At 41.6% G+C, this 27,986-nt stretch overlaps 2 protein-coding genes and 1 non-coding gene across 6 annotated transcripts in view; 1 reads left to right on the top strand and 2 right to left on the bottom strand.

The window, feature by feature from the left end:
* The first annotated feature begins 80 nt into the window (after window positions 1-80).
* Clcc1 (chloride channel CLIC like 1) lies at window positions 81-25,318 on the top strand. Its single transcript, XM_090334324.1, has 12 exons — window positions 81-306; window positions 6,072-6,209; window positions 7,096-7,197; window positions 7,891-7,998; window positions 9,830-10,051; window positions 10,379-10,519; window positions 11,860-11,953; window positions 14,770-14,867; window positions 15,742-15,888; window positions 20,780-21,121; window positions 23,170-23,440; window positions 25,043-25,318. The coding sequence occupies exons 2-11, from the start codon at window positions 6,081-6,083 to the stop codon at window positions 23,395-23,397; spliced, it is 1,611 nt and encodes a 536-aa protein (XP_090190450.1). The 5' UTR covers window positions 81-306; window positions 6,072-6,080; the 3' UTR covers window positions 23,398-23,440; window positions 25,043-25,318.
* Window positions 6,495-6,602, bottom strand: LOC150061438 (small nucleolar RNA U13). Its single transcript, XR_016536077.1, has one exon. It is a non-coding gene; the product is annotated as a small nucleolar RNA U13 (small nucleolar RNA).
* Window positions 25,319-26,255: 937 nt separating the features above from the next.
* Window positions 26,256-27,986, bottom strand: part of Gpsm2 (G protein signaling modulator 2) — a 38,420-nt gene continuing 36,689 nt past the window's right edge. For all 4 annotated transcript variants that reach the window (XM_090334323.1, XM_090334320.1, XM_090334322.1 and 1 more), the window contains one exon: window positions 26,256-26,922. In XM_090334323.1, coding sequence (XP_090190449.1) covers window positions 26,698-26,922 — 225 coding nt within the window. In that variant the 3' untranslated portion in view covers window positions 26,256-26,697. The remainder of the gene's footprint in view (window positions 26,923-27,986) is intronic.

The raw sequence follows: 27,986 nt of genomic DNA, 5'->3' as shown, positions 1-27,986 counted from the left end.
GGGCTCCGGACTGGGTGGGGTGAGTCCGGGGAAAGCGGGGAGGCCGCAGGCGTTTCCGGGCGGGGCGGTCACTCGAGGCCGCGGCTGGCCCAGGCCTACGCCGGCCGATGCGGGACCGCGCTGGTCGGGGGAACGGCTGTGGCCGGCGCCGAGCGCGACCCCAGCGGATGAGGGAATTGGTTAAGTTTCGGTTATCTGGAATCCTTCAGGCTTTGCAGCCAGTTCTGCCTGTCACGTCTCTCGGGTCGGTTTTAATGAATCTCTCAAAACGCCCAACCGAATTGGACCGTGAAAAGTTAAGACACGGTACGCCTGCGCGCCGGGACTGGACTGCGTGGGGACACGGGGCGGCGGCCCTGGGCGGTCCCGGACTCGCTTGACCCTCGTCGGGGGCAGACGCGTGCACCGCAAGCTCGACAGTCAGGCCTCCCGGGGCCTGCGCGCGCACGCGGGAAGGGAATTGCAAGCCTCCAGCTTCTGGATGGACACAGAATTGGAGTCTGTTGGGCCTAATTCCCTCTGCTTTTTGCCATTGCACGTGTGCGTGCGTGTGGGTCGGGCCTCATTGTGCTTTTTGCCGTTGCACGTCCGTGCGTGTGAATGGGATGAAATCAAAACACTTTTTTGCGGATTTCCGCTCAGTGGCTGTATCTGGTAGTCCTTCAGTATCTCTTGCTCCGATCCACCGCCCCCTCCCCTCCCCCCCCGCCCCCCCCCCTGCCTTGTGGCTCTCCCCGCCGGCTCGGTAGAGGTGTAAGGTGTATCCAGCAGTTTCTTCCCCCTGCCCGACGTCCCTAAGGGCAAATTTTAGGGCCACTAGTACTTTGCCCTGACCACTTACAAGCCCGTGGCTTTGGCCATATTACTGCTTTTTTCTAATTTCCAAAGTGAAGACCTGTGTCTAGGAGTTTTTGTGTGGATTAAATGAACGTGTGTATCAAATAACAAAACATTAGTTACTAAAGTGTAAGGCAAATCAGGCACTGTTGGTTCAGAAGGCAGCTTAGGCTGGAAAGTATGTGAGACGTGTTTCCAAAAAAACACCCAAAAGCTAGAAGTAGAGCCTTGACTCAGGTTGTAGAGCACCATCTTTGAACAAACATCTAAGGGACAGCACCCAGGCCTAAGTTCAAGACTGATACTGAGGCAAGGTTTGCCATAGTTCCCTTGAACTATGATTTTCCTGTCTTCGCTTCTCCAGTGCTGGGATTACAGTGTGTGCCCATTACATCTGATTTATAATGGTTACACTAACCCCAAAGTGATCATTGCGTTATGGGTACATCTGTGGCCTTGTCATTAGGAGATTTAGTGGAAATACAGGATCTTAACATTTACCTTATTTTGATATTGGAATCAGCATTTTTGTTTTTCCTGAGATATGGTTTCACTGTACAGCACCTTATGGCCTCCGGCACTTCTGTCTCAGCTTCCCAAGTGCTGGGATTACAGGTGTGTTTTATCATGTTTGTTTTCTTTGTTGTTTTAATTAATTAAATTTTTTTTTTTTTTTGCCAGTCTTTGGGCATGAACTCAGGGCCTGAGCACTGTCCTTGGGCATTCTCAAGGCTAGAGCTCTACCACTGGAGCCATAGCACCATTTCCAGCTTTTTTCCATGTATGTGGTACCCAGGAATGGAACCCAAGTCTTTGTGCATGCTAGGCAAGCACTCTACCACTAGGCCAAACTCCCGGCCCCATGTTGTTTTAATTTTTTTTTAAATTACCTTTAGCTATACAAAAGGTTTCAACTGAACATGTCTGTTTATATGTATGATGCATCTTGAGTAGTGTTACCACTTCTGTTGTTCCATCTGTCCCAGCCCCACTAATTTCCCCAAGTTTCTTGGTTCCATTTTCATAGTATGTACATTGTACTGTGGCTGTATTTGCCCCTCCTATTTTTAATCTACCCTCATCCCCTAAAGCTACACTCCCCTTAGGCAAAGCATGTTTCAGCAGTATTTATTTGTGCCAGTACTTGAACGCAGGGCCCTGCATTCACTTGACTTGTTTTGCTCAAGGCTTTATGAGTTTTTGGTGGTTATTTGGAGATAAGAGTCTCACAGACTTCCTTGCCTGACCAAGAACCCAAGGTCTCAGATTCCTGAGTTGCTAGGATTACAGGTGTGAGCCAATGTCCCCTGAATTGGCTTTACATTTTTAAACACAAAACTTTAAAAACTCAGTAATTAGTTGAATTTATTAGTAATTTGATCAGTTCCGACTTTAATCTTTATTTTGTTTCATGGTTCCTTTTCTTGTTGCCGTCAGAGTTTATTTTCCCCCTGTTGTGGTTTTAGCTTAGGGTCTCATGCTTGCTTAAGGCTGGTAAGCCTCCAGCCCTGCTTTATGCTGGTTAGAGATGGGAGCTATCAAACTTTTTTGCCCAAGTTTTGATCATCAAAGCTTCCAGAGTTTCTAGAATTACAGGTTTAAGCCTGGCTTCAGACTTATAGAAGCATGGATTGGAGACACTTTTTGTCTTTCGAACCTGAAGAAATGGATCAGTTTCCTAGGGCTGTCATAAAGTACTAGGTAGCTTAAACAACATATTTTCTTACCATTCTGATGGCTAGAAGCTGGGGCATTATCCCTGAGCTCTTCAGCTCAAGGCTACTGCCCTACCCCTGGACCCCTGTCAGTGGTCTGTGACTTTGTATTGTCTATCTCTGACTGGCTGTTGTTCAGATTTCTTTATGCATCTTGTGATTTACTTCCTTAAAGATCCTAAGCCTGGGATGGTGGTTTATGCCCTGTAATCCCAGAACTTGGGAGGTTGTGGCGGAACAGTGAGTTTGAGACCTTCCTGGCTAAGTAGCCAGTCACATTCACAGACACCCCATCTCTAAATGTAGTCACATTCTAATGTACTAGGAATTAAGACTTCAGCACATGAATTTTGGGGTGGGAAGGAGGTAACATTTAGCCTACAACAATATAATAGTCTTGTGCTCATTAAAAAACTTCTTGTCAGGCTCTGATGGCTCACATATGTAATCATTCAGGAAGCTGAGATCTAATGATTCTAACTGCAAGCCAGCCTGACAGAAAAGTCTGACTTCTTTCTCCAAGAAAACCCAGAGAGGAGCTGTGGCTTAAGTGATAAAACAGCTAGCCTTGTATGAAAAGCCCAGTGAGATCTTTGGTGCCTTGAGTTAAAGCCCCAGTAAAAGAAAAACCGCTTGTTAATATATGAACTATAGGAGCCAGGAGTTTGGCTTAGTGGTAGAGTGCTTGTCTAGCATGCACGAAGACCCAGGTTCAATTCCTTGGTACCACATATATAGAAAAAAAGCCAGAAGTGGTGCTGTGACTCAAGTGGTAGAGCTCTGGCCTTGAGAAAGTCCAAGGACAGTGCTTAGGCCCTGAGTTCAAGCCCCAGGAATGGCAAAAAGAAAAAAGAAATATAGCAGATCTATAGAAAAATATATAAAATATAAATGTGTACACTTCGTAGTACATTGTTAAAAAGTGAAAATCCTTGTGTTCTAGAAATGAAACAATGCATTATCCTGGAGCCATATAGTACCTTTCCCTTTGTCCCATCCGTGATCTCAGAAGTTTTGCTTATTAAGTGTGATGCTTGCAGTAGAAATGTGGTCTGATAAAGTAGCTTCCATTACTCTTGTTTTTTGAGGGGGTTTGATGGGTTCTCAGTCCTGGGGTTTGAACTCAGGGCCTAGTCACTGTCCCTAAGCTTTTTTTAAATTGTGGGTCCTGGGTCTTGAACTCAGGACCTGAACACTGTCCTTGGGCTTTCTCAAGGCTAGAGCTCTACCACTTGAGCCCTAGCACCATTTCTAGCTTTTTTCTATGTATGTGGTAGCGAGGAATGGAAACCTGGTCCTCATGCACACTGAGCAAGCACTCAACCACTAGGCCAAACTCGAACCCCTCCCTAAGTTTTTTTTGCAGAAAGAACTCTATCACTTGAGCCCCATTGTTTTGTTTTTCATGGTTAATTGGAGATTGAGAGTCTCAAATACTTCCTGCCCTGACTGCCTTCAAGCCACAATCTTCAAATATGAACCTCCTGAGTAGCTAGGATGACAGGCATGAGCTACTGGCACCTGGCTGCTTTCATGCCTCTTAAGAGTACATTAGAGTTAAGCTTTGTCAGCTCAGCCTACCTCTTTATCTTTGTCCCTCACCATATGCACTCCTAAGTTTACAATTTCTTTTTGCCAGTACTGGGTTTGAACTTGGGGATTTGTACTTGAGTCTTCTTGCATGGCTGGTACTTTACCACTTGAGCCACGCCTTGCTGCTTACTATGTATGTGGTACTGAGGAACCGAACCCAGGTCTTCATGCATGCTAGGCAAACACTCTACCACTAGACCAAACTCCTGGCCCCCTGGACTGTTTTTTTTCTTGAAAATATTGAGGGTTGAACTCAAAGCCTTGTGCTTAGGCCTCTACAACTTGAGCCATATTCCCAGCCCTTTTTGCTTTAGTTATTTTTAGAATAGGGTCTTACCTTTATGCCTGGGTCAGTGTTCGTAAGTCCTCCAGCTTCCTTCATAGCTGGGTTGACAGGTGAGTGCCACCACACCCAGCTTTTACTGGCTGAGATAGTGTCTTATGAACTTTTTTGCTCCTGCTGGCCTTGACATGTGACCTACTTGATCTCTTTCTCCTGCTGTTTGGATTACAGACTTTAAGTCTGTCTAGGCATTTCATATAGCTAGAATCATTTAATAATGTGGTCTTATGTGATACATGGTACATAATGGTTTCATATATCATAACAATTTCAAGGTCCATTTATGTATGGCATGATACAGGCACTTTTGTTCTCTTTTTATGCTTGTCTATTGTATGGCTGTAGGATATTTACCTGTTCATCAGTAGATGGACTTCAAGCTATTTCTGCCTCTAGGCTTTTTTTTTTTTTGGTGGGTCTTGAATTTGGCCTGGGTGCTGTCCCTGAGCTCTTCAGCTCAAGGCTACCACCCTATCCTTGAGCCAAGCCTCACTTCCAGTTTTCTAGTGCCTCTAGGCTATTTTGTACAAGTTTTTTGTGGTGACATATATTTTGGTTTTTCTTGGGTATATAATTAGGAGTGGAATGATAGGGCCATATGGAAAACATTTATTTTCCTATCTCAATAAGAATATTGTGTTATATATGGGTGTGTGTGTGTGTGTTTGTGTGTATGTGTGTATGTGTATGAGCATGAGCACTGTCCTTGGGCTTTCTCAAGGCTAGAGCTCTACCACTTGAGACTCAGTACCATTTCCGCTTTTTTCTATGTATGTGGTACTGAGGAATTGAACCTGGGTCTTTGTGCATGCTAGGCAAGCATTCTACCACTAGGCCAAACTCTGGGCCCCTAAATGTATATTTTTGTACGTGAATACTGTTTTGCTCTTTGTCTTTCATGTACAGTTACTACTACTCAATGCTTTGTTTTGTTTTTTGCTTTTGTGTGTGAGTCATAGGGCTTGAATTCCACCTGGGCACTGTCCTTAGCTTTTTTGCTCAAGGCTAGTACTCTACCACTTTGAGCCACAGCATCACTTCTGGTTTTCAGGTTAATTGGAGGTGAGGGTCTCACCTCCAATTGGACTGGCTTCCAACGACTATCCTTAGATCTTAGCCTCCTGAATAGCTAGGTATGTTTGTATGTATGTATGTATGTATGTATGTATGTATGTATGTATGTATTGTGGATCATGGGGCTTGAACTCGGCCTGGGCGGTGGCCCTTAGTTCTTCAGCTCAAGGCTACTGTCCTATCCTTGGGCCTGCAAGTTGTCCAGTTGTCCATAAGCTCTTCAGCTCAAGGCTACGGACCCTGCCCTTGACACAAGCCCCACTTCACATTTTCTAGAGGTTAATTGGAGGTAAGCTTGTGCCCTGGCTGGCTTTGAACCTTGATCCTCAGATCTCAGCCTTCTGAGTAGTTAGGATTACAGGCTTGAGCCACCAGGCTTGAGTAGCTAGGTTTTTAGATGTGAGTCAGCAGTGTCTACCTAGAAGGTGTTATCTTAATGATCTAGAAGTAGTTTTATTATGAAACAATTTGTTTTAAACATTGTATTTGAATGTATCACTTATGTTTAGCTTCACAGGATGCTGTGTTTTTTGCTCCTTTGTGAATGTCTATTTCTGGTGGCTGGTTATGCTCATGATGATGAGTGGATTGACCCCACAGACATGCTTAATTATGATGCTGCTTCAGGAACAATGAGAAAATCTCAGGTATTTACTTACAGAATGTACCTAGTGTTTTTTGTGGGTATGTGTAAGATGTTTCAATCCTGTGAAGAAATGTTCTACCTTTGTTATTGTTTCCCAGAGTTTGTGGGTGTGTATAGAAATGATTAACAGTCATGCAGAATAACTTCCTGACATTCTCAAATGTAAAACGTTTCAAATCCAAATAATTATTTCTGTTTTATTTATTTAATTTTTTTGCTGACTGGGTAGTTTTATTATGTTTTAATTTAAATGTAAAGTCGGTCAGAGTAAGCTAATTTTTTTTCACATTATATGGTTAAAGTGCCCATGTTGTTGTAACAAGGTTTAGCGGGAGGCACATGTCATGTAAGCCTGTGAGAACCTAGTTGTCATGGTTATGAACCGGAAAAGGATAGTGCTAATTTGAGACCTGTGTGTGTACATTTGAGACCTGTGTGTGTGGTTCAATTCAAGTATGTAACAAGCGAAGCCTTATAAAATATAAAATTTAAAATTTTAGTCTATTCACCAAAGACAAACTATGAAGAAATGAGATCTTAAAAGAATCGGGTAATAAAATGTTTTTGGTCTGATTTCTTCTGCATTATATCTTTCAAAAATATGTTGTAACGTATCACTTTATCCCTGTTTATTGCTGATAATGTATCATTTGTTATTATATTTGATCCATTTGACAGATCTTTGTAGTTTTTGGTTGATATGGATAAGGCTGTGATAGATGTTTTTAAATTTTATTTTTACTATATCTGAGTAATTGTACAAAGTGGTTTTAGTTTAACAAATCAGTTTGTAAGTACAATCCATCTTGATCAGTGTTAACTCATCATTCTCCCCAAAATGTAATAACATTTACATTAAAAAGTAATAAAAATCTATTTTGTTTTAGGTGAAGTATGATATATCTGAAAGAAAGGATGTCAGTTCTGACTTATCAAATGCTGATGAATTGTCTAAATGTTATCTCAGACTCGATTCTTTAACTCACAAGGTTAGAGGGTTTTTAATTCCTAAATTGTAAATCCTTTTGTTTTACTACCATTGCTTTGTGAACTTTTTGCCCAGGTTGACCTTGAACCACAATCCTCCAAGACTCTGCTTTTTCAGTAGTTAGGTGTGAGAGCTACTGTATCCAGCCAGAAATGCCTTTTTTTTTTTTTTTTTTGGTTAGTTGCAGGGCTTAAACTCAGAGCTGAGATGCTGTCCCAGAGTCTTTTTGTGCTCCAGGCTCGCCCTCTACCACTTGAGCCACAGCACCACTTCTGGTTTTTGAGTGGTTAGTTGGAGATAAGAGTCTCCTGAACTTTCTTGGCTAGACTGGGTTTGAATCATGATCCTCACATTTCAGCTGCCTGAGTAGCTAGGATTATAGGTGTTAGCCACTGGCACTGAGTTCTTTTGTTTTTTCCATGCTGGCACTGGACTTGAACTCAAGTCTGGGGACTGTCTCTTAGCTTTTTCACTCAAGGCACTTTACCACCTGAACCACAGCTTTATGTCACATGGTTTTGGTGGTTAATTGAAGATAAAAAATTTCAAGGACTTTGTTACTGGCTGGTTTTGAACCATGGTCCTCAGATCTGAGCCTCCTGAGTAGCTAGGATTATAGATGTGAGCTCCAAGCTAGAATTCTTACATTAAATTTGGATGCTAACTAATGTTGGGAACTTATTGTATTTTACAGATTGATGAATGTGAAAAGAAAAAGAGGGAAGACTATGAAAGTCAAAGCAATCCTGTTTTTAGGAGATACTTAAATAAAATTTTAATTGAAGCTGGAAAGCTTGGACTTGTGAGTATTGATGTTATTAAATCCATAGTGAGTATTTTTTCTTTTTTTCCAGTCCTCGGACTTGAACTCAGGGCCTGAGTGTTATCTTTGGGCCTTCTCAAGGCTAGAGCTCTACCACTTGAGCCACAGCACCATTTCTGGCTTTTGCTATGTATGTGGTTGTAAGGAATCAAACCCATACATTCTACCACAAGGCCAGACTCTTGGCCTGAGTATTTCCATTGTTAATATCAGATAATAAAAAGATGTGATTAAGGATTGCTATGCTTTAGGAGAATACCTACATTGTTCTTTCCCAAAAGCAGTTTCTTCAAAAGGAAAGGTGCCAGCCTGCTTTGCTGTGGATTGTAGCAGACCACTCTTTCTTACTCCTTGAAGATTAGGTTAGTCATGCCTGTGGTACTGAGCCATCAACAGAGGTGAGAAGAAGTAGAGTGTTAATCCCGTCCTGACTTCTCTACCATTTCCATACTTTCTTTGTATGTAGCACTAGGTGTGTGTGTGTCATTGTGTCAGTCCTGGGGCTTGAACTCACAGAATGGAAGCTGTCCCTTAGATTTTTGAAGAGCATATGTTAAGCATACAGACTTTCCTCCATAGTACATATATTACCAGGAGTGGCTAGGGTTAGGAGCCAAATCTTAGGGAAGGAGTTAGATAAATGATAATACCACCAACAGGATTGCAGGATTACAAGCTTATGCCATCACATTTGGCTTGTAAACTTTCTGATTTAAGTCTTAGAGCTGTGTATGGAGTGGAACAGAACCTAGACACGGAAAAAAATGGTGGGTGCTAGCCCATACTTAGGGTAGAGATTGAGGCTGAGAATGCTGCTGAGAGGCACGCTGGAACTTTCAGTCCTCAGCACCATAAGCTGAGAGGAGCATTTGGAAATAATTCATCCCCAACTGAAAAATTTAAAAAAAGCCAATGATGACATTATTATGCTTTCTGATGATTTGTTATGTTTTTATATTGGTTCTTTAAATTTATAATAGCTATTCTTTATAATTTGAACTTCTTTTCATATTAGACTATCTGAAAATTTTGCAATGACAAATCACAAACTGAGTCATAAAATTTAGATTTGCAGTCATTATTTGCAGATTCCATATTGGTGAACTTACCTATTCACTAAATTTATTTTTTTACTTCAAAATTAATAGCCAAGGTAACTTTGTGGTTCATCCTGGGCATGTGCATAGCAGCAGGAAGTTGGAATGTGCCAATACCCTTTTCCTAGTGGAACAAGGCAGCGACACTCGGCTTTCTTGTTTCTGTATTAGTACTGCTCACCATTGTGTTTTTCTACTGGATTTAGTGTAGTCGATTTCCTGCTGTATTTAGTGTGCTTTGTTTGGAGGGGAGTATATAGTTGAAATGCTATCTAGTGTTCTAGATGTAAGAAGTCTGTTGGTATGCCTTAGAGAAGATAAATACATTAGCTAAGCTCCATCAGACATGTCTCGTGGCTATGGTTTAATGGTGATAAATCAACAGTATACGTTAAATAAGATGTTACATACATATGCACACAAAAAAGTATTAAGAGCAACATGTAGCAAGAATCAGATACATATTGGAAAAATTTACTATCTCTTTTGTACAGAGTGGTATAATTTTCTTTTTTTCTTTTTTGGTGCCTATTTTGGGGCTTGAACTCTGAAGTGTGTGAAATACTGAAATAGTACTTATTTCTTGTTTTAATTTTGCTATATTGGGGGATCAAACTATATACTTAGTTCCAAACTGGCTTTTAATCTTCATTGAGTATTACAATAATAAAATTCTCCTTTCTTTTGTTTGGCTTTTGGTAAATCTAATTCAGCCTGATGAAAACAATGGTGATATGCATTATGATGCTGAAATTATCCTTAGAAGACAAACTTTACTAGAAATACAGAAGTTTCTCAGTGGAGAGGAATGGAAATCAGGAGCCTTGGATGATGCACTGAGTGATATTTTAATAAATTTTAAGTTTCATGATTTTGAAGCATGGAAGTGGCGATTTGAAGATTACTTTGGAGTGGATCCATATGACGTGTTAATGGTAAGATGGGATGATTTTTTATAATGGTTTTTAGATATTTTTGGTTTTCACATAGGTCCATTAGATAGGTGTATATATTATTTTATTATGCATACATGTAAAGTATAATGATCTATACACAATTCACCTTCCTTGGTTTATTTTTTTTAAACACAATGCTTTCAAAACACTGCCATAAGAGCGCATGTCTAGTCATTTCAGTGATGAACAGACTGTGAAGTCATACAAGTGATTTTGTGTGTTTGAGTCCTGTTGTTGGGCTGGTAGCTGGGATTTTCTGGTGGGGAGGCTGGCTTGCCAGTGGCTTGACTCTGCTTCTGTTTTAAGGTCCTTCTGTGTCTGCTCTGCATCATTGTGTTGGTAACAACTGAGCTATGGACATACGTTCACTGGTATACCCAACTGAGCCGTTTGTTTTTCATGAGTGTTCTCTTCAGTTTTGGATGGAATTGGATATATTTATATAAGGTATTCCATAAGTGGACTTTAAAATGGATATAAGATTTAAAAAAATTAAAATTTCAAGTTTACAATAAACCCTGTAATCCATATAGAGTGATCTTGCCTTGTGGGTGGAATGGAAGGCAGCAGTTGGCATTTGTCAGCCATATGTGTGGTGAGGGGAAAATGTAGTCTTCATTTTTGCAGCTCAGTTACAGTGGAAAAGCATTTGGACAATTGAGTGTGCATAGGGTAAATGGAGACATTGAACACTTTGAGTCCTACAAAGACTTCAACGTCAGACCCACACTTTGAAACTACTGCAAGAGAGAGTAGGGGAAGCATTAGCACTTACAGATGTAGGTAGAAACTTCTAGAATAAAGTTCTAAGGGCACAATAGATAGGAGGGAGATTTGACAAGTGAGACTACATCCAAATAAAAAGTTTCTACACAGCTAAGGATGTAGTTACTAAACTGGAAAGACAGCCAACAAACTGGGAAAAGATCTTTATCAGCATTATGTCAGACAAAGACTTAATATCCAATGTATATACAAGGAGCTGAAAAAACTGCCCCCTTCCAAACCTAATAAAGAAATCACTAAATGGGCAAGTGCCAGAGGCTCACGAGCATCTGTAATCTTAGCTATTTAGGAGGCAACATCTGAGAATCATGATTTGAAGCCATGGAGCCCAGGCTGGCTTTTATCTCCAGGCAACTACCCAAAGCCAGAAGAGATGCTGTGGTTCAAGTTATAGAACCCTAGTTGTAAGCAAAAAAACTCAGGGACAGTGTCTAGCTCTGAATTTAAGCCCTAGGACCAACATACCAAAAAAATGTGTTTTAGTTTTTATTTTTTGTTTTTATCAGGCATGGGGCTTAAATTCGGGGCCCGGATCCTGTCCCTGAGCTCTTTTTTCTTTTTTTTTTTTTTTTAAGAATTTATTAACATTGATTTTTACATCATATTTCAAATAACGTATTTAATAAACAAGTAAACTGAGCTCTTTTTGCTTAGGGTTAGCTCTCTACCATTTTGAGCCATAGCTCGACTTCTGGTTTCTGAGTAGTTAATTGAAGATTAGAGCCTTTTTTTTTTTTAATTCAAAACTTTTTTTTAGTTGTAATTAATAAAAGGTTTACAGTGTATTCACCAGATGAAGATTGATTAGAGTCTTATAAGGACTTTTCTGCCTGGGCTAACTTTAGACTGTGATCCTTATATCTCAGGTGTAAGCCACTTGCACCTAGCCAAAGAGAAGTATTCTTTTCTGTTGAAAATCACTAAAAAACCTGATTTGGATGAATGAATGAAGGTTTTTTGGATGTAGCAGTCTTTCACAGTTCCCTTTTTATATTGATCAGGTAGCTTTTGCACAGCACCAGGCTGAAGTTGCCAAGATGGAGCCAGTGAACAATATGTGTGCTGAGAAGATAGATTGGATTGGAAATCTCTGGGGTAAGGTGTTTGTTTCATTTGTTCCTGTTTTGAATAGAATTTCTGAAAATGAGACAAAATAGTAGTCACAAAGAAAATGATGAAATGCCAGAGATTACATCTATGACTGAATCTTGAGAGAACATGTAGCCAGGAAGCTAGTAATCCTAGCTGCTTGTGAGGCTAAGGTGGAAGGACCACAAATTAGAGATTAGACTGGGGGACTTGATGTCTGCAAATAAAAGGGACTAGGGGTGAAGCTCAGTGATAGAACACTTGTCTCCCATATATGGGTCCCTGGGTTTGATCCCCTATGCTGCAAACCTTAGAAAAAAACAAACACACAAAAAAACTTTTAAGATCTAACAAAAGAAACTAAAATCATGCAGTAGGATATTTAGACTTTAAAACCAGTAACTTGGGGCTCACATAAAGTCACGAGAAGGAATAGCTATCATGCCTGTGCTGGCTCTTATGTCAAACCTCCATTGAATTGAAGGCCCTATGCTCCCTTCTGTTTACCTGGCTCTTAGCATTTTGTAGGTCTCTCCAAACAGAAGTTCACTAATTGAATGAATATGTAGCTACACTAATAGTCATCATCTCCTTATATTGACTTATGAAATCTTGCATTGTATCTTTAGGGTCTTTTTTTTTTTTTCTAGTCCTGGGCTTGAACCTGAGCCTCAGCACCACTTTCATCTTTTTTCTAAGTATGTGGTACTGAGGAATCGAACCCAGGTCTTCATGCATGCTAGGCAAGCACTCTACCACTAGGCCAAACTCCCAGCCCTTTGTCTTTAGGTTTTTTAATAAAGGAAAATACTTTTAAAAAATTCTAATGTTGGGGCCGGGAGTTTGGCCTAGTGGTTAAAGTGCTTGCCTGGCATGCATGAAGACCTGGGTTCGATTCCTCGGTACCACATACATAGAAAAAAGCCGGAAGTGGTGCTGAGGCTCAAGTGGTAGAGCTCTAGTCTTGAGAAAAGTCCAAGGACAGTGCTCAGGCCCTGAGCTCAAGCCCAGGACTGGCAAAAAAAAAATATTCTAATGTTGACCATGTAAGTTGTCTGTATTTATGTCTACTGACTGCACTGGAAATGACTTAATGTTCCAAAACACCTTATCAATACTAGTCCATAGTCACTGGCAAAAAAATGCCCAAGTAGCTCCTACAAGTAGATTCCAAGATTGATGTATTTTTAAGACTTGTGAGAATGAAACCAGTTCAGCTCCGCCTCTTGGCTATTTCTTGTACAGCTTAGCTTACATTAGACTGGCTTAGAAAAATTAGGGTGCGTGCTTTATTTCCTTTAAAAACTGCTCAAATTGATATTTTCTTGAGATAATAGTAGATTGCTAGGTAGTTGTTAGAACTAAGGTGGAGCCCTGAACCTTTTCCCCACATCCCCCTGGAAGTATCCGCAAAGCTACGGTAAAGTGCAGCATCAGCCCACACCCACCACCTCACTCACGCTCCCCCATTTTCACTTATGTCCGTTTGTGCATTAAAAAAAATGGCTTTCCAGGCACTGTGGCTCACGCCTGTAATCCTAGCTAGGCAGGAGGCTGAGATCTGAGATTCAAGGTTTAAAGCCAGCCCGGGCACAAAAAGACCTGAGACTCTTACCTCCAATTAACTTCTAGAAAATGTGAAGTGGGGCTTGGCTCAAGGATAGGGCTGTAGCCTTTAGCTGAAGAGTTCAGGGACAGTGCCAAGGCTGAGTTCAAGCCCCATGACCCACAAAAAAAATTAAAAAAAAAAACCAAAAACGGCTTGTGCCATGGCACTGCTGGCTCACACATATGATCCTACCAATAGGAGGCTGAGATCTAAGGATTATGGTTGGAAGCCAGTCTGGGCAAGAAACTCCAAGAGGCTCTTAGCTCCAATTAACTACAAGAAGAGCTACAAGTGGAGGTGTAGCTGTGGATGTGGTGGTAGAGTGTTAGCTTTAAGCAAAAAATAACAATACCCAGAGTCCAGGCCCTGAGTTCAAGCCCCAGGACTGACAGGTACCAAAACAACAACAAAAACCCACAAAACTGATCATTGGCTTTTTTATAAATCTTTATAAAGTATTCCATTTTTCATAAGAGTTGTAAGATTTGAATAGATTTTTTTTTTTTTTTTTTTTGCCAGTCCTGGGCTTGAGCTCAGGGCCTGAGCACTGTCCTTGGACTTTCTCAAGGCTAGAGCTCTACCACTTGAGCCTCAGCACCACTTCTGGCTTTTTTCTATGTATGTGGTACCGAGGAATCGAACCCGGGTCTTCATGCATGCTAGGCAAGCACTTTAACCACTAGGCCAAACTCCCGGCTGAATAGATTTTTTTAAATCATGAGTTTAGACATAAAATATTAAAAATCAATTTTTAAAACATCATTACAAGGGTCTATTTAAAATTTTAAAAAAGTGGGCCAGGAGTCTGGCTAGTGGTAGAGTACTTGCCTAGCATGCACAAAGACCTGCGTTCGATGCTGCAGTACCACACACATAGAAAAAGCTGGAAATGATGCTGTGGCTCAAATGGTAGATCTCTAGCCTTGAAAAAGCCCAAAGACAATGCTCAGGCCCTGAGTTCAAGCCCCAGGACTGGCAAAAAGAAAAAAAAAAGGGAAATGATACTGTGGCTCAAGTTAGCCTTGAGCTGAAGAGGTCAGGGACAGTGCCCAGGCCCAGAGTTCAAGCCCCATGACTGACAAAACACACACACAAATAAAACAAGTTAAAATTGACTAATGGGTGGGTAAGGAGGGTCAAAATGTTTTATTTAGAAATGACAACTTTTTAATTTTTAAAAATGATTCTGTGTCTTGTTTGTTTCTTTAAATAGAAATGCTTAGAAGTTCAGTGACCTTTAAGGATGACACATGCAAAAAATACTATGAGCTCCTAATAGTCAACCCCATTTGGTTGGTTCCACCAACAAAGGTATAGAATATATTTTCTAAATATTACACAAAGCATGTCAAGGGGCTGGGAGTGTGGTCTAGTGGTAGAGTGCTTATTTAGCATTCATGAAGCCCTGGGTTCGATTCCTTGGTACCACATACACAGCCAGAAGTGGTGTTGTGGCTCATGAGGTTGAGGGTTAGCCTTGAGAAAGTCCAAGGACAGTTCAAGCCTAGGACTAGCCAAAAAAAACCCAAAAAAACAAAAAAAAAAACAAAGCATGTCAGAAATCCCTTGCATTTAGCCAGCAGTGGCTCATGCCTGTAATCCTAACTATTCTGGAGGCTGAGATCTGAGGATCACTGTCCAACGCCAGCCTAGGCACAAAAGGACCTGAGAATCTTAACTCCAGTTAACCTCTGGAAAATGGGAAGTGAGGCTTGGCTCAAGGGTAGCCTTGAGCTGAAGAGCTTAGGGATAGCATCCAGGCCAAGTTCAAGCCTCATAACCCCCCCCCCCAAAAAAAAAATCCCTTTCATTTATAGAAGACTGTTTGAATTTTTGGAGTCTTGCTAATGATAAGCCTTTGCATCAAAGAAAGTACTTTCATCACTGATTTTCACACTTAATAGTGGGGGTTTGGTGGTATATGGCTGTCATCCCAGCATTTGGGAAGGCCTCAGGGGGAGCAGGATCTTGAGTTTGAGACTAGCCTCCACCCTGTTAAAATAACTTGGGATGTATCACAGTGTTCGTTTGCTTGGCCTAGCATCACTTTAAAGAAATTTTAATTTAAAGAAATGTTAATTGCTATAATATAACTTTAGCCTTAGTACACAGTGAATTTTGGCTTATTCTGTTTGTCTCAGTACTTCGAGGGAAAACCTAAGTTGCTTTTTATCTTTTGTTTTAGGCACTGGCAGTTACATTTACCAACTTTGTAACAGAGCCCTTAAAGCACATTGGAGAAGGAACTGGTGAATTTATTAAAGCACTCATGAAAGAGATACCAGTATTACTGCAAATTCCAGTGCTGATAATTTTAGCACTGGCTGTCCTGGTTAGTATCTAAGAATTATAATATTTAACAATAATACAGGAGTGAAGGCAAGTCTAGAATTTTTACGTTTTTTTATGTTTTTTTGATATTGTAAATCTGGTCAGGTCATGCTTGCTGTTCTGTTTAGTTAAGCCAGGATCTGGCTGTGCAGCCTAGGCTAGCCCTAAACCTGTTAACTGCCTGTCTCTACCTCCCAGGTGCAAGAATTAATTACAGGCATGTGTCACCACACCCAACTTGTCATGCTTAATGGTACAAGAAAGTGATTTTCTAAATGAAATTATCATAAAAGTGGTTCTAATCTAAAAGTGGTTCTAGATAATAGGAATTTTTCAGGGCCTGAGCACTGTCCTCGGGCTTTCTCAAGGCTATAGCCTTACCACTTGCCTCAGCACCACTTCCAGCTTTTTTCTCTGTATGTGGTACTGAGGAATTGAACCCAGGTCCTTGTGCATGCTAGGCAAGTGCTCTACCACTAGGCCAAACTCCTAGCCTGTAAGGTCTGCCGAAAGGAAACTCCATGCAGTTCAGAAGAAGAGGGTTTATTGCGTGAGGAAAGAGCAGACTCCTGCCACCCAAGATGGAGTAGGATGAGTAAGAGAGCAGGAAGTGAGAGATTATATAGGGGGAGGAGTATAGCCACAGCGGAAGTGGATGTGATCTCAGAGGATGGGGAAATACCTCAGACTGGGGGACTTCCCACTGCCCCCAGGCATGCCAGTTGCCAGGGTTACAGGTGCTGGACAGGGATTTCTAGGGTGCAGTGGGAGAGAGCCAAGGGAAGAAGTCATTTCTTCCAGTCGGACCTAACATTCCAGCCTTCTGATAGTTATAAAGGGGCGCCGACTCTTTCTGGCTACTTCCTGCTGACAAGGAGAAGGAGCAGTAACAGTTCCATGGTAGTGAACGTGCATATGTGTCCTTGGATGAAATTCAAAAGAAGTCTTAAGACGCAGGGGTCTCATCTTCTTCAGGGATGTGAGACACCTTGGAGTCATAGAAGGGGCAAGAGCAGGAACACTGTCACTCGTGACAGAAGAAACCACTGTGGCTGTCTATTGAGCTAAACTGCAGTGGGAGCGGTGAGCAGGACCTGATGAGGGCCTGTCCACTTAGGATGTAAACCAGGCAGATTAAGGGTCTTGAGAAAGACCCAGCTACCCATGTCCTCACTAACTCTTCCCCTACCTCCTCACTGACCACCCCCCATCCTCACAGACTTCTTATTACAATGGGGTCTTATCAGTCTCACCCAAGCCTTGACACCCACTTGGGGTGTCTTTTCTGCTCTTTAGATGTTCTTCTACTCAGGGACTCCATAAAGCCAAAACGGCCAGACACGATTGCAATAAAAGATGAGGATGGGGGGTGGTCTGTGAGGAGGCAGGGGAAGAGTTAGTGAGGACATGGGTGGGGAGGGCCCAGTTGGTGAGGACACCAGGGAGGGGTGGAGTCACTGAACATGGTGCAGAGTCAGGACGTCCTTGGGTAGAGTCAATAAGGATGTAGAGTGGGAAGTAGAGTGTGGGGAGGGGAGGGGGGAATCCAATCTCACCAGAACAGATTGGGGGGTGGGGGGTACAGGGTAGGGGGCTTTAAACTAGACACAAGGAAAGAACCCTAGGCAGGGGTGGGTTAAAGGAGACAAAAAGGCCTGCAGGCCAGGTATAGTCAGGAAACATTGTAGCGAATGCAAGCCAGCAATGGGAATGGCAGACAGGAGTGGAGTTTCCTTTCTCTGGTGGGAAGAGGGGGCGTGCAGAAGGTAGATTGACCCTGGAGAAACAGAGGGGATCCAGGGACTCCTGACCCTCTCCCCCATCCGAGTCATAGCACCAAATGTAAGGTCTGCTGAAAGGAAACTCCACATAGTTCAGAAGAAGAGGGTTTATTGCATGAAGAAAGAGCAACCTCCTGCCACCCAAGATGGAGTCTAGTGGAGCAAGAGGGCTTAGGGCGGAAGTGAGAGATTATATAGGGGGAGGGTTGTGGCCACAGTGGAAGTGGATGTGATCTCAGAGGATAGGGAAATACCTCAGTGGGGACCTCCCACTGCCCCCAGGCATGCCAGTTGCCACGGTTACAGGTGCTGGGTGGGGATTTCCAAGGTGTGGTAGGAGAGAGCCAAGGGAAGAAGTCATTTCTTCTAGGTGGACCTAACCCAGCCCAATATTTTTATTATTATTATTATTTTTTTTTTTTTTTGCCAGTCCTGGGCCTTGAAGTCAGGGTCTGGGCACTGTCCTTGGCCTTTCTCAAGGCTATGGCTCTACCACTTGAACCACAGTACCATTTCTGGTTTTTTTCTATGTATATGGTACCAAGGAATCAAACCCTGGACCCCCGTGCATGCTAGGCAAGCACTCTACCACTAGGCTAAACTCCCGGCCCCGATGATAGGAATGTTTTAGAAGAAACTTTTTTAATTTACATTTTAAAGTTGGTAAATTAGAACACAGGAAATGGGTTCATTACTTTCTCAAACACTTTGAAAAAAAAATAGGCCTTATTTCAGTTTGAGTTACAACATCACTGAGAAAGGAAGAGTATTGGGATAAACATAGAATGAGAATGTGGAAGGGAAGGGTACCCAGGACCGTATGGGGAAATCCAGAGGCATTCCTTAAAGTGTTCACTGCTGGGTGCCAGTGTTTCACACCTATCATCTTCGCCGTTCAGGAGATTGAGATCTGAGGATAGTGTTTCAAAGCCAGCCTAGGAAGGAAAATCTGAGACTATTTCTAATTAACCATCAGAAAGCTGGAAGTGGAGCTGTGACTCTAGTGGAAGAGCGCTAGTCTAGAGCACAAAAGCTCAAGGACAGTGTCCAGGCCCTGAGTTAAAGCCCCAAAACCTGCACAAAAAAAATATTGTGGGGGCCGGGAGTTTGGCCTAGTGGTTAAAGTGCTTGCCTAGCATGCATGAAGACCCGGGTTCGATTCCTCGGTACCACATACATAGAAAAAAGCCAGAAGTGGTGCTGAGGCTCAAGTGGTAGAGCTCTAGCCTTGAGAAAGTCCAAGGACAGTGCTCAGGCCCTGAGCTCAAGCCCAGGACTGGCAAAAAAAAAAAAAAAAAAAATATATATATATATATATATATATATATATATTGTTCATATTCATCCATGGTTTGTTCAGTGTTTTTGTTGTTGATTTTTACCTGTTAATCAAAATTAATTTGCCATATCAAGAACTCAGATATGCTATGGGAAATTTTCTTAAAGATATAAAATTTAAGCCAGGTGTGGTAGCTCACATCTGTAATCCTCACTACTCAGGAGGCTGAGATCTGAGGATCAAGGTTCAAAGCCAGCCCAGGCACAAAAGGACCTGAGACTTTTTTTTTTTGCCAGTCCTGCGCTTGAGCTCAGGGCCTGAGCACTGTCCTTGGACTTTCTCAAGGCTAGAGCTCTACCACTTGAGCTTTAGCACCACTCTGGCTTTTTTTTTTTTTTTTTTCCCGGTCTTTGTGCATGCGAGGCAAGCACTCTACCACTAGGCCAAACTTCCAGCCCTAGGACCTGAGACTTTTATCTCTAGTTAACCTGTACAAAAAAGGGAAGTGGGGCTTGGCTCAAGGGTAGGAAGGTAGCCTTGAGCTGAAGAGCTCAGAGACAGTGCCTAGGCCAAGTTCAAGCCTCATGACCTGCAAAACAGAGAAAAAAAAGGGAGAGAGAGATAAAATTTAGGGCCAGGAGCATAGCCTAGTAGTATTGTGCTTACCTAGCATGCATGAGCCCTGGGTTCAATTCCTCAGTACCACATACACAGAAAAAAGCCAGAAATGGTTCTGTGGTTCAAGTGGTAGAGCACTAGCTTTGAACAAAATGTGACCAAGGACACTGTCCAAGCCCTGAGTTCCAGCCCCAGGACTGGCCACCCCTCTCGCCCACACATACACACACATAACTCATAATGCTTTATTCATTTAGAGATTATACTTTTTTTTGCTTTTTGTGTTTTGGTGTGTGCTTTCAGGATTCAATGATTTATAAGTATGTGTTTCTTATATGATGTTAAATAATAGTTTACTCTCTAAATCTGAAACTTGGAACAAAATTTATTCCTATTTGTGTTTTGACATTAAGTCGTACTATGTTGTCTCAGTTAATCTTAAATTTTGAACTCAAGCCATCCTCAGTTTTGCCTCCCAAGGCACCATCCTGCCTATCTTCATTATTTCTTGTTGTTTCATTTGATCCCTGAGGAGAGTTAAAACTGATTTGTTGCTTCTGTCTTGAAGTAGTACTTACTATAGTTCTATTACATTTTTATTGTTTTAATCTTAGGATGCCTTTGCCACCTTAAAAATGGAAGACTACAGTGAGCTCTTATGAGATCCATGTATGCCTATTTATCACGTGAAGAATTTAAAGTGAGAAGCTGCTTGGTGGCTCACACCTGTAATCCTAGCTACTCAGGAGACTGAGATCTGAGGATCTCAGTACGAAGCCAGCTCAGGCACCAAGGACCTTGAGACTCTGATCTCCAATTAATCACTAGAAAAGGGGAAGTAGGGCTGTAGCTCACAGGCAGGGGCTGAAGAGCTCAGGGGACAGCGTCCAGGCTCAGAGTTCAAACTCCATGACCCACAAAAAAAAAAAGAGAAAGAAATAGGCAGTCTTTGTCAGATGAAGTTTCAACTTGAAGTCAGGCATCCTGGGTTACATTTGGAGTGCTGCTGCCAGTCTTTTCCCATAGAATGTGAAAATCTGTTGAATTTTAGGTGTAGCTTAAGCCAAGTTTATGTGTTGAAAAAATCTGTAGAATATTTGCATAATGACACACATGCACACATCCAAATAATTTGTCTATACTCATTAAAGATAGATTGTATGTGAATTAGAAGTCACCCATTAAGTCTTCCATCAAATGTATTTTCCTTTCAGAGTTTCTGTTATGGTGCCGGAAAATCTGTTGGCATGCTGCGGTATTTCAGGGGTCCTGAGCGAGAGTGGCCCCAGGCACTGCCACCAGCTGGCGGACAACGACAGAAGGAAATTGATTATAGAATCCGAGGTGGAGCAGGTGATGCAGATTTCTATTACAGGGGTCCACCTGGCTCCATTGAGCAAGGTCCTTATGACAGAATGCATGAGTATAGAGGAGATGCTTTGAGACAGAGAGATGGTGATTTGAGATTTCAGAGTGGCACCAAGAGCCCTGAAGTGCTCCGGGCATGTGATTTACCAGACACTGAGGCACGAGCGCACCCCGAGATAGTACCCAGTGTAAGTTGGCAACTGTTTATTTTACTGTCCATTTGTTGTAGGCCTAAATCCTTCTTAACTACCATGTTTATTCTTTTACCGTTCAGTGATATGCATGTCATAGCTATCCCTTTTTTGGTTTAGTACAGCTTCCTTAGAAGAAATAAAATTAGATTCAATTTATATGTTAGGTACTTTGTTACAACAGAGGGTGTTCCATATAAATTTCATAGTAAGCTAGAGAGCATGGTTGTCATTTCTGCGTTTGAAGAGCTCATCCCTCCCTCACACAGGAAGGAGCGACAATACAGCTCTAAAGACCCAGTATGGACAAAAAGGGGAAAAAGACTCAGAAACCCTGCTTTCCCTGTCTATTTATAGAATTCCTGTAATAGAAAAGCCTTTGCTAGGGCCGGGAGTTTGGCCTAGTGGTTAAAGTGCTTGCCTAGCATGCTCGAAGACCCGGGTTCGATTCCTTGGTACCACATACTTAGAAAAAGCCAGAAGTGGTGCTGAGGCTCAAGTGGTAGAGCTCTAGCCTTGAGAAAAGTCCAAGGACAGTGCTCAGGCCCTGAACTCAATCCCCAGGGCTGGCAAAAAAAAAAAAAAAAAAGAAAGAAAAGCCTTTGCTATTATAGGTGGGAGTTTTTCAGTACTACTTATTATTTAAAGGAATTACTATTGAGAAAGGAATTAGTATTGTCATTTGTCAAGTAAACCTCTTTTGGTGGGGTTGGGGTAGGGTTTTGAACTCAGAGCCCTCAGCTCCAAAGTAAATGTTGAGAAAATCATAGAAGGTTGAGAAATTATAAAATCTCTTGCCATGAAGTTTCTTATAGAAATCAATAGTAATAGATATGTAAATATACATTCATGTATGCAGTGTGTCCAGAAAATCTGAGTATGTTCCTTTCTTTCATAATTACTACCTCATTATTTCCTGACTCAGCTTGAGGGGAAAACCACTTGCTGCCATAGTGGTCCTTGACCTGCCCTGCCCTGCATCCATCCCTCTCCATGCTCTCTCTCATCTGCTCCCTCTCCACTCACCCTCCACCACCACAAGGCTCCCTTCAGTTAGAGCTATTGTACTTGTGTACTGGTTGGAAGGTTGGTGACTTGTCCACATTTCCTCAGGCCTTTCCTCGTGCTTCTCAGATAATAACCTTCATTTAGACTGCTAACTGACCCCACTACCCTACCTTACTCCAGCACTTAGCTTTTGCTTTTTTTTTTCCTTTGCCAGTCCTGGGCTTGAGCTCAGGGCATAAGCACTGTCCTTGGGCTTTCTCAAGGCTAGAGCTCTACCGCTTGAGCTTTAGCACCACTTCTGGCTTTTTTCTATGTATGTGGTACCAAGGAATCGAACCCGGGTCTTTGTGCATGCTAGGCAAGCACTCTACCACTAGGCCAAACTCCCAGCCCGCTTTCTGATTTTTGGCATAGCCTATTTTTTTAATTTAATTTTTTTTGCCAGTCATGGTGCTTGAACTCTGAGTTGGGCTCTGTCCCTCAGCTCTTCAGCTCAAGGCTACCACCCTACCCCTTGAGCCACAGCACCACTTCCTGTTTTCTGGTGGTTAATTGGAGATAAGTCTTATGGACTTTCATGCCCAAGCTGGCTTTGAACCACCAACCTCAGATCTCAGCCTCCTGAGTAGGTAGGATTACAGGCGTGAGCCACTAGCGCCTGGCTTCTGCATCGCTCTTAATTGAAATAATCTTTTATGTTCTAATGTATTTACTGATTCTCTTTCCAAATGAAGTTTAAATTCTAGTGAGGTTTGTGTTCATGTTGCATCTTCAGTACTTAGGCCTTGATACATTTTCAGTAAGTATTCATTGAGGAATTGTTCCCATCAGGCAAGAAGAGTTAGCAGCACTGCTAACCAGTGCACATGGCACTTAAGTGTCCTCAATCCTTCATATACAATTGGGTGAGGTTTAACATTTGTAATCCAGCACTGGAGCCAGGATGTAAATAAACATGGTAAGAACTGAATGGTTATGTTTCATTGCCAAACCTTTACATTATGTTAATAGTAAAAATATACTTCTATACTTTATAGCATGAATCACCTACTTTGGATACAAAACCTAAAGAGATTAGTGGAAGCACTCTGTCACAACATAGCCAGTCTGCTAAGACTGTCTCTGGCCAGGAGGCATTGAGGCCTTTGGAAGATATACCTGAAGAAAAGGAAAAGACACAGCTGAAGACTGAAGCTGAGGAGAGCCCACACAGCCCGGCAGGAACTATGTGTGGGAAGGATCCCACTGCCAACCCCTGTGGCTAGAGGAACAGACATGGGCCCATCTCTGAAGCCGCCTTTGAATTTTGTAAAGTATACTATATTCATGCTTCCCAGTGGCATTTTATATACTTCAAAGGTGCCAACTTAATCACTAATAATTTCACTGACAATCAGAAGTAACATACACACACGTTTACTTTTTTTTTTTTTTTTTTTATGGGTCATGGGGCTTGAACAAAGCCTGGGCACTATCCCTGAGCTCTTCAGCTCAAGGCTACCTTCCTACCCTGAGCCAAGCCTCACTTCCTGTTTTCTAGAGGTTAATCGGAGATAAGAGCCTCAGGTCCTTTTGTGCCCTGGGCTGGCTTTGAACCTTGATCTTCAGATTTCAACCTCCTGAGTAACTAGGATTACAGGTGTGAGCCACCGCACCTGGCGTAAAATTTACATTTTGAAATTGTTATGTCAGTATAATTTTAGATAAAGTCATGGAATTGGAGTTAATTGGAGAAACTTTACTGTTATAAGCATTGATAGGAACCAGCCAACTGTAATGGTATTGCTTGATGGAAATCCTGTAAGATACACTTTAATTAGAATAAGTTGTTCTACATTAAATTCAGAGTGCTTCCAATGGAATAGATAATCAGGAACCATTTTTAAAGGAGCTAAGTTCATCTCTGTGTGCAGTATAACTCTTAGCACAGATGCAGAGTACACATTACCAGCATCAGTCCAGCTGACAGCTGTTTGTCAGTTTGTATGTGGGCAGGCCTCCAGTACATGAATCTGACTGCCTCAGCGTATCTTTTACTCTATGCTGGAGGAGTTTATAGAACCTTAATTTTCTATCAGTTAACTTTGAGAACGACTTTACTCTTTCCCCACTACATGAAGTCATAGTCTTTATTAATATTGCTTAGAATTCTAGCAGTGGACACTGTTAGATATTATGATAGCTTGCAGTGAACCATATTGTCTTGGCTGTCTGAAGTTCTAATTATTAGAGGTTTTTTGTTTTGTTTTGTTTTGCCAGTCCTGGGCCTTGAACTCAGGGCCTGAGCACTATCCTTGTGCTTTTTCAAGGCTAGAGCTCTACTGCTTGAGCCACAGCATTACTTCCATCTTTTCTCTATGTATGTGGTACCAAGGAATCGAACCCAGGTATTTGTGCATGCGAGTCAAACACTCTACCACTAGGCCACACCCCTGGCCCCGAGATTTTCATGTGAAGGAAAACGCTGATATAAAAACAATATTTTCTTAACCACAGATTAAGGATTTTACAAAGCACTTTATTTTTCAAGTCTCTTTAAAAAAGCAATTTGTTAATTTGCACATGACCTTCAATATCAGAAAAGATTTTATCATTTGTAATACAGCAGGCATGTAATAAATTAATGAAAGGATGAATGCAGCTTAGCATAGATTTGTTAGCATTTCCACATATAAAGTAATTGTCTCTGCAGACTGGTGTCTCCTGTTCACCAATGATAGATTGTGTGTTCTCAAAGTGGGAATTGTGCTTTGAATTGTGATCTGATTCATAAAAGAAGTGAAGTTATAGACTATATAATACAGGAGTAATACTGCAATAGAGTGCTCCGAGTGCTCAGTTACAGTACTGCTTGTACTCCTGATTCTTTAAACACATTTTAAACTTCGTTTTTGTATTCTTTTATTACAGATACCATTTGGGAATCTACTTTGACAGCTAGCAAGGCAATATGCTACTGTTATTGAATGAGTACAACAATTAAGGGAAGACTTTAAGCAAATTGAACAAACATATCGAGACCAGTTTATTGCCCACAGAGATAAGACTTTTGACTAGCCAGTGTTTGTCACTCAAATTTAATGCTTATGTAACATAGCTGTTTCTAAGAAAATTTTTTCTGTTAAATGTTTACAGGGTGTAAGAACCACTGTATAAAAAAATAAACACTTATTTTTTACATAGCTACATGGTATATACTGTGTTTACTTATTTACCTTGCTATATAGTATATACTGTGTTGTCTTATATAGCTATCATTTGGTGTAATATTGTAGTTGCTTAGGGAGATTTTTGTTGTGGCTTGGTCTCAGAGCCTGGATGCTGTTCCTTGCACTGTTTATTCAAGGTTAGGACTCTACCACTTCCAGCCACAGTACTACTTCTGATTTTTCAGTCGTTAATTGGAGATAAGAGTCTCAGGGGCCTCGTTTGCCTGGCTGTCTTTGAGCCATGACTCTCAGATCTGTTTCCTGAGTAGCTAGGATGACAGGGTTGAGTTGCCCATGCACAGCTGTTTTTTGTTGTTGTTGTTGTAGTTTTGTGTTTTTTAATGTACTGGGAGTTGACTTAAACCCCAAGCTTTGACTTGCTAGGCAACTGCTATACTGCTTAAGCTATGCCCCTAGTCCTTGAAAACGAGTTTCTTATAAGACCCTTAGACCCTTACACCCATAGCATCATAAAAATGGTGGTATCTAGGGCACTGCATTTTATATACTTGAAACAGGTAATCAGAATTTAACCTGCTGCTTCTGACATTTCTATGTGATTTTAAAGCTAAGACATTTTCTTTCACCTCTTCATATAATTCTAGGCCTGTAACTTGACATTTTAGAGAAGTTAGTCCTCTGTAGCATTGGCAGTGTGGGTACTGGTGTTCTGCCATTTAGCCTTAAACCCATCCTCCACCACTTCTCCCAACTCAGTCACTTCTCTTGCTCACTCTGTTTTTTCCTCTTAGGAACCCTTGTAGACGTCCTTCAGTCTATAGGATGAGGACAAGCTGTAATGGTAGCCGAGGTCCTAAACCTGGAGCTTCCCATGCTTCATTTTTGTGAGTTTTCATTTTATATGGTTTGGGTTTTCTGGCGATTATGTAATGGAAGACACTAACAGGCAAAAATATGCTAAAACAAGAATAGTTTATTTTATACTGGCCTTGGCCTAAAAATATATTGAAAATAGATTTTCTTAGAGAAACATCTAGAACTTTTTTTTTTACATTGGCTAAATACATTATTTTCACTAAATTGTAATATCCATGGTTAAGTTTTAAAAATGCCATTTCAATAGAAATTTACAAAAACTACCTCAGCAAGAGGATTAAATTCTAGTCTAGGGTTAGATTCCTATTTTGCCAGAACTGGTAAAGAGTGATGGGTGGTGAAGAGCTGACTCAAGCAGGACCCCCTCCACCCTGAAACCTGCATGGAGGCCAAGCATTTCCATCCTAAACATACGGTGTGCTATATGGTCTCCTCTTCAGGAAAATTCAACCTACTTTTTCCTATAGTGTTCTGAAAGGAAAAAAAGTCTAAAATTATCCACAGCATCCAGGATGCTGCTTATTTTGCTGGATTTTTAAATTCCAACACAGCATTGCTTTGTAAAAGGCCCTTTAGTCCAAATTCAGTGTCCCCATTTCGATCTCTTTGTAGAAGAACTCTCTGTTCATCCATTCTTTTTGCCTGAGAGCGTAAAATGAGGCTAAAAAAGTCTTCGTCTGGTACCGTTGGCCCCTTTGTGGCAGTAGGGGGTGGTGCACATCTTTGATCGTCTAATCTGGAGCCCTAAAATTTTGAGAAAGATTAATGTGGCGTATAGAATCAAAATAAGGCATCATGAACTAATATAAACATAGTTTTTATATAGCTTAATAAGAAATAATCTTACAATATAATTGACCGAATCTTTATAAATCTGTTGTATACAAAAGCTTTGGTCGGCCCCCAGTGGTGGTGTACTTCTGTCCGCAATCTCAGTATTTGGGAGAATGAACTCAGCGTAACACCGCTAAGCCAGTTCTCCTGCCTTTGTGTATCTATGCGTTGCTCTTAGGGACAGTGCTCAGGCTGCAAGTTTGCTCAACGCTAACAGCTCCACTTCTGACTTTTGGGGTGGGGGGTGGGGAGCTGGCAGGGAAGGAATGGTAACTGGAAAGTCTCAGACTTTTCTCAGGCTGCCATTGAATCATGATCCTCAGATCTCAGGATTTACAGGTGTGAGCCACCAGTGCCTGGCTTCCAGCCTGTTTTCTACTTGCTTTCGAGATAGCAACTTGCTTCTCACCACAGCTTTCCTGCTGTTGCTGGGATCACAGGCTGGAGCCATGTCCTTGGAGATGGAGTCTTACAGGCTTTTCTAGCATCCAGAGCCTTCCTGTCTCAGCCTCACATGGAGAATGGTATGGTGTTAGGTGTGCACAGATGTTGGTAAGTTTTCTGCCTTGGGAGGTTAAGATCATGGTCGAGGCTAGCCTAGTAACTACCATGGCCACCAAGTGCCATCAGTGCCTGGCTTGTCAGTGTATGGTGTCCAGCAGGAGCAGCGCTGGCGCTGGCTGTTTTTTTTTTAAAGTTTTTGTCAGTCAGTCATTACTTGCAGTGTATGTTTTAAAGTGCCGTTATTGAGAGCTCAATGTCATGTGTCTTCAACTACTGGTTTCTTCCTACATCTCATTGTCTTGGCAAAATATCAATCATACGTGTGCATCTGTGCTCATTTTAAACCCAGGCCTTATATATGACAGGCAGACATTACCACTTGAGCCATAAGCCTTTTTTGCTCTGTTTCTAAGACAGGATCTCCTGTTTCTGTTTGGAACAGGCCTTGGATCATAATCATACTTTGTGTT

This window comes from Megascapheus bottae, chromosome 6 (genome assembly GCF_031878675.1).
Source record: "Megascapheus bottae isolate mThoBot1 chromosome 6, mThoBot2.hap1, whole genome shotgun sequence".
NCBI classification, from domain to species: Eukaryota; Metazoa; Chordata; class Mammalia; order Rodentia; family Geomyidae; genus Megascapheus; species Megascapheus bottae.
Note: the sequence above shows the minus strand (reverse complement) of the source record. Positions and strands in the feature narration are given on the sequence as shown.